A 6,913-nucleotide genomic window follows, 5' to 3' on the forward strand; every position below is an offset into this window, starting at 1 on the left:
CAGGTCCTTTAAGTTTAAGGGGTTAATAGTACATTTGGATTCATGGTGTTCTGTGTCACATTCTACATGATTTGCTATTTCTAAGTTTATTGTTTATTCTTGAATTGAACAGTAGGGCAGACATATTTACCTCCCAAAGCCCCAAATCCCCATTCCCGTCCTTTGCGTCGACCTCTCAGAAGTAGGCTAGGTATTTATAGTGCATCAACTCAAATTATATGATACCAGGCATTAAAACATATGATAGTTTCACTACTGTCTATCGTTTCTACGGTTCTGTTTTTGGCTGTTTTAACTTGTGGCTAATCCTCTTGTTTACAGTCATTTCTCTTACTTTCTCCAGCTTATCCATTCGATCTCCCTTCCCCCTACCTTATGCTCTTGTTCTAGTATGACAGTCCTGAAGTTACAGTTCTCCTTCCAGAGGAGAGTGCGTTTGGCCCAGGGCCTCTGGCTCCTGTCATGGGTGGCCATGGTCTCTGGAGCCATCACCGTTGCCACAGGGGTCTTTCTTAAGACGGAACTGGTCCGCAAGGCAGAGGTACTAAGCCTTAATTACCTCTCATGCCAGCTCAACATACAGCACAGCTTAGCCATGTTGCATTTACAATAACTGTCAATGTTAATTTGGCATGTTCTCAAGATTGTGTCTGTGTAATGTAAGGTCATATTATGCAGTGTGTCACACTAAATATACACGTATATAACAACAAGTTATCTTGCTGTTCAGAAATGTGATATAGACAAAAGAGAAGTTTCAAGTTCTGCTGGGATTTTTTCAAGCTTTATTAAGATAAAAGGTTTAATCTACTAAAAAAGCCTGTTATGGATGTATTGTTTTGGTAATGTCAACAAACGCAACATATAACCACCTACACATATATACAGCAGCTTAGCCACTCCCTCCCATGCTAAAGCTATAAGGAGTGTTGCAGCCTGGGCTAGTTTTAAAGCTACAGTAACAAAAACAGGCAAGGGATAAAAATATGTTGAAGAATGGTCATGTAAAAATGCAACTTTTAGGACACAGAACCGTGCAAATATGAATAACAGAATTATTCTAGTAAATCCAACACATCTGAACAGGGTTGAAGCATGTATGACAAAGTACAAGTCATCCACCTATAGCTTATCAACTGCACTTTTGACTCTGATTGCAAAACAAGACCTGAAATGGCCATTTTTCAGTCTGTGCAACATATACTAAGTTAGCAGCAGCATGTTCTTGTTTCTATGAGTACATTGTATCGACAACAGCCACTGTCTGCACTGTCAGCGCTAGAACTAAGACAGCTGTGGTGCCACTTCTGTCAGGCCTCACTGGTCTTTAATGGGTTTCTTCTGACCACATGGCAAGGGAACAGGAAATAAGCTCCAACACCCTGACCACTGCAGAAAAGAAAGTCATGGGGTCAGCACAAGTAGAAGTTTGAAAAGTCACAGCTCTTTTATTTGACATCTCAGCCTCCTTTTGTCTACAGTTCTTGAATTCTCAAAAGGTTTTAGAACAAGAAATTTATTTACGGTTGTTTCCATCATTGGTATTTTGGGGAGAAACGAGTCATAAAATTGCATGCGATACAGTATTGCCTCAATTTTGTAAATTTTTTTGAAACAACAAAATGGCAAAACACATCTGGCATATTAATAGTGATAAATTAATATGCTAATTCAGAATGTCCATGTGAGTTCATTAGAACAAATGACACTATAAACGTAAAAATATGTGAAACAAATACAGCACTAAAGCAGCATTTTGTGAAAACTAGCATTTTTGCTCCTGGGCTCCCCCTACAGTGGTGGAGTATAATTCACTTTTACACCACTGGTGTAAATACAAATCACGCTCTGAACGCCCCCTAACGGATGTTGTACCTGTGCCTTTGTTGACGATGGAAGTGAAAAAACAGTGGAATAATATTACAGGATTTTACACAAATATGACTTGGGTTAAGCAGTCTCTTGATCTCTTGCAGCTCCACCAAAGTTACGTGTTCTGTAAAGTAGCAGCGTTTCAGCATTCTGTCAAATTGTGCTACCTTGTCGAAGCATCCTACCATAGTGTATATTCATAGGTAAAGCTGCCTAAATAAACCAGTGGGCAGGATATCTTGATCATAAAAGCATCATCCCAGCAGAAGTATAAGAAAGATATTTGGATAGCATTAATGACTACATCAGGGTAATTATAAGGTAATTAAGATAATACGATTTTTTTTATGACAAAGAAGCCATTCTCTCTATTACAAGTCAGCGTATCATCATAATGATTCTGATGCTGTTATATTAAGGTACTTTAAGGTTGCTTTAATAGTGTGCAGATGTTACTCTCTGGCCCCAGACTAACATAATAGCCACATACCTACATGCTAGCCATAATGCCAAATACACTGTGATGGAATATGATAATTGTTACATCTCTACACTCTATACAGAAATGCTTGTGTAGAGTGCTAAAAAAGTTTCTTTAAAGCATAAAGAGTGAAACCCTTTTTAGTGCTGTACAGAAATATTTTTAAAAGGTTCTACAAAAAGGTTTTCATACCCTCTTCAAAATGAAATAAATAAATAAGGTACCATATCTTACATAAGTGATTTATCCTGTGTATTATCTAATTTATCATCCATTCCTCTCTACACAATAACAACCCAGGTTAACATGAGATTAATCAGCATTGGTTAAGTGAATTTATTGTAGTTTGCTCAAAGGCAAAGAAAAATGTAAAAAGTATAAATAAATAAATGAAATCTTACAAGCTTTATGCAATAGTGTGTTCACCTCATTATTCATTACTTTACAATGTGGCTTGCAGGTGATGCACAATAATGACATCCACATTGTGCCCAATCTGCTAATGGTTGTGGGGCTGGCGTCTGTGGGCATCAACATCTGTGCTGGCAAAGTGTGCCAGGACTCCCTGGACGCCTCACGATTTCCACGCTGGAAGAACATCCTCACTCCTTTCTTCTGCATCTCTATTATGTTCACCTCCTTGCTGCTGGTGGCCATGATACTGAGCTACGCCCTGCAGCCCAGCCTGGAGGAGTCTCTGAAAGTAGGCCTGAAGAACGGCATCCGCTTCTATAAGGTGAAGTTGTTAGAAACGCACACCTACAACAATTCTCTCTTACTTAACAATCCAACACTCCTTACCCTCACAAGCTAAACTGTAAAATATGTCCAGAATATCTCATTTCATTCTTTGTATTTCATCATGTTACAATGTGTTGGCAAATAAGCCTGAAATGACATTCACCTAGTAACAGAATGATCTACTTACAGAACACTGTTGTCCAACTAACCATATGAAGTCTTTCTAGCATAACATGTAAGCATTCAGTAGAAACACCAGTGTAATGAATAAGTTTTACTGGGGTGTAAAACGTGAGTGAACAGCTAACTGTGAGGATATACATGTTTAGTAAGCTAGTCTGGTCATCATACATTTACACAAAGTCCACATTCAGTAGTAATGTACTGACCAATACAAAACACAGACGTCCAGACTTCATGTGTCTAGCAAACCTGTCAATCACATTACTCTCTGTGGTAATGCATTCCACAGGACACGGACACTCCAGGCCGCTGCTTCCAGAAGGAGACCATTGACCGTCTGCAGGTTGAGTTTCAGTGCTGTGGCAACACCAACTACAGGGACTGGTTTGAGGTGCAGTGGATCAACAACCGCTACCTGGACTTCACCTCCAAAGACGTGAAAGAGTGAGTAGAGATGGAAGCATCAGGTACAGAAAGTGAAAATCTGCCCGTGCTTTTCACTTTCTGGACCTGAATGGGCTGGATTTTCACCTTCTGGACCTGAATTTCCATCAAGAGTTAGTAATTGAAAGCCAGTGAGAGAATTGGGCCAGCAGTTTGTATAGTTAGTGGAAGAGGGGACTTTCTATTGTTCATGTAAACATCATTGACAGTCCCAGATTCTTGCTTTCAAAATCAATGAACAAAAGGTCACATGACAATGTGCCACCCAACTAATTTACATTGATCATCTCTTAAAATCCTCACATACTCATATACTGAACTATGGATTATCCCCAAAATCAAATTAAAATTAAAAACATACTATTTAGTTCATATTGAAGCATATTGTTCAGCAAATACTGTAAAAGTTCATATATAAGTTATTGCTACAAGAGAATAGAGCTTAAGAGGCTAATAACATCCATAGCTCATCACAGCCCTGACTGTGTGTCTTATGCCACTCGCTCTTCTGCCAAGTCGTGTGAGGAGTAACGTGGATGGCCGCTACCTGTTGGATGGAGTTCCCTTCAGCTGCTGTAACCCAGCCTCCCCGAGGCCTTGCATCCAGTACCAACTCCTGGACAACTCAGCCCATTACAACTACGAGTACCAGACCGAGGAGCTGAACCTATACAACCGCGGCTGTCGCGTAGCTCTGGTCAACTACTACATGGGCCTAATGAACACAATTGGGCCTGCAGTCATGTCTGTCTTCCTCATTCAGGTACAGAGCATCAAGAAGTTGATAAATAGCTTATTCCAGGTTGTAATGGAGGGACTTGTTGGGTGACTGCATCTTTTTAGACCTGAATTAAATGTCATCAGTTGTGTTATCTATTATACATGTCTACACTGACAACTCCCCAGCTACTGACTAACTGTAGTGGGCAAGCAGTGCTGCCGCCATCTTATGACATGAATACAGTCTGACTCACAGGTGCCATCTGTAGCTGCTCTCATTACCACTGTGTAATCTGACAAGGGAATTCACAACGATGTAAATTCCCTACAGATACTCTCTGAAACATTCATAGAATTCCACAACATGCTTTTAAAGTGATGTATGACACCTTCACACTTATCTTTACTTCAGTTAAATCTAAATGTTTTTGAATAGCGGCGTATACAGAGATCCAGGGCTGAGCCCATAGTGAGCAACCCAGGGACAACAGTGTCAAGGGAAGACGATCTGAGAGCCTTTTAGCCACTGAAATGTTCAGGGCCTGTTGGTGTCTATTTCTTATTCATATAATTTGCATTGTTGCACTGTACATTGATTTCCTTATAATTACAGTGTAATTAGCTTTAAGATGTAATGATCCTGTGAATTGAAGGGGTTAAATGGTACTGTCAGCAGCTAAAACCAAAAAGACCAGCTAAACAAGCATGGGTGGGAAGCTTCGGCTTGTTGGTTTTTCTGCTTAAACACACATGATTCCGTTCATTTAGTAGATGTGTTTCAGCAGGAGCCTCTCTAAACAGTGCTGGACTTTGGGTGTCAGGTTCCCCACCCCAACATGCATAAGAAACCACTGCCATGAGGTTGACCTTTGGTCCATTCTGGCCTTTCTCTCTATGATGTAGATGACTGTGCTGGTTAGCCTGCGCTTCCTGCAGACGTCCATGCAGGCAGTGGAGGGCCAGGAGAACGTGGAGATCGAGACAGAGGGCTACATCCTGGAGAAGGGAGTGAAGGAGACAATCATGGAGCTGAAAGAGAAGGCCACAAACTTCTTCAAGCAAGTGCAGGTGGATGCCGCCCCACCAGAAGCTGATTCAGCGGCAGGAGAAGAGGCAGCAGAGAAGGAATCCACGCCCGCCAGCTAAAGGACAGGGACTGGTTGAATAGAAGGTTGAATACAGGATATAATCCAGGACAAAAACATAAGCACACCCCTTACGTATGTTATATAATTAAAGACCGGGTGTTAAATTACCAACTTGTTATATCGTTGTTAAATACCAACCTACTTGCCATTATTTGATGTAAAACTACAGATTAAAACATAATCATTAAATTATTAGTCCTGACAATATACTCCTGCCCTCCAAATTTTATAGTAACTTCAAAACCTACAATATCTATGGAGATAGCTTGGTGAACATTGGTATGTTGAGAGTGCATTTGAACCTGCATGCTGTTTGTAGTCCCTCCTTCTGCTTCATGCGTGGCTATAAAGATATCAGTATAGAGCAACTGCAAAAGAAGCGTGAGAAAAATAAAGATTTGAGTTTGTATCTGCTTCGTAATGCTGCTGGGTCCATTTGTCCTGCATGTAAAACTGAATGAAATGCTGTGTTTTGATCTGAAACTATTTATAAAGGCTCCATTGCCCTTTTCTTCTTCCTCAAGAGGGTCTGAGAGAGTTGTCCTGCTTCTATTTCATTCCTCTGGTTCACTTTTTCCTCACTATTGTAAGTTCAGCCAAGGCTAATCGAGCAGGCCAATTGACTGTGAAGGTTTTGTTTCCCCTTTATGAGGATAAAAATAGAATGAGAGTGTGATGTGGTAAGGGGCTGGGCGAGAGAGAAAGGGAGAGCGAGAAAGAGAGAGAGGACTGGATTATGCAGACTAGCCTATAAACGACTGTGTGTCAGATTGATGGAGACAGTCGCAGGCTGTCCCATGTCGTGACGCATAAAATCCCTTTATCCTTTTGATAGCTACTAATACCTTAACTGCTGTCAAAGCATTCACCTGTATCCCACTACATACAACAAACATGAACCTTTTTTCATGTACACACATCACATTGATCGCGCCACCTTTAATCAGTGGAATAAATTATTATAGGCCTAGATTACAATTTGTGTTTCAACCACTGATCAGTTTCATCTTTTTACCAAGAGCAAGATATACCTCAACGTATTGTGTAGAGTGAGTTCACTCTTAAAAATATCTAATATATAAATCTAAGAATCTAATGTTCAGATGCTCCTGGAGGGCATGATGAACTGGTAGTAGATCAAGACTTGCAATGAAATCTACAAGATATATTGAGCAGCTGTAGGTCAGTGGTCACCAATCCCTATGAAGAGCCACCTCTAACTCAAATCAAACAGATCAAATTCAGGTATACAACGCAATAAATAACTTCTGAAGGCAATAAATAAATGTAGTCTAATAAATACACAGAGTAAGAGAGACCACAG

The 6,913-nt window shown here is 40.3% G+C and overlaps 1 protein-coding gene across 1 annotated transcript; it reads left to right on the forward strand.

Annotated features, from left to right (window-relative positions):
* Nucleotides 1–391: 391 nt before the first annotated feature.
* rom1b (retinal outer segment membrane protein 1b) lies at nucleotides 392–5,775 on the forward strand. The gene is made up of 5 exons (XM_072663695.1): nucleotides 392–541; nucleotides 2,814–3,089; nucleotides 3,567–3,721; nucleotides 4,238–4,484; nucleotides 5,345–5,775. The coding sequence occupies exons 1-5, from the start codon at nucleotides 392–394 to the stop codon at nucleotides 5,585–5,587; spliced, it is 1,071 nt and encodes a 356-aa protein (XP_072519796.1). The 3' UTR covers nucleotides 5,588–5,775.
* Nucleotides 5,776–6,913: the final 1,138 nt, after the last annotated feature.

Source organism: Salminus brasiliensis, chromosome 19 (assembly GCF_030463535.1).
Source record: "Salminus brasiliensis chromosome 19, fSalBra1.hap2, whole genome shotgun sequence".
NCBI classification, from domain to species: Eukaryota; Metazoa; Chordata; class Actinopteri; order Characiformes; family Bryconidae; genus Salminus; species Salminus brasiliensis.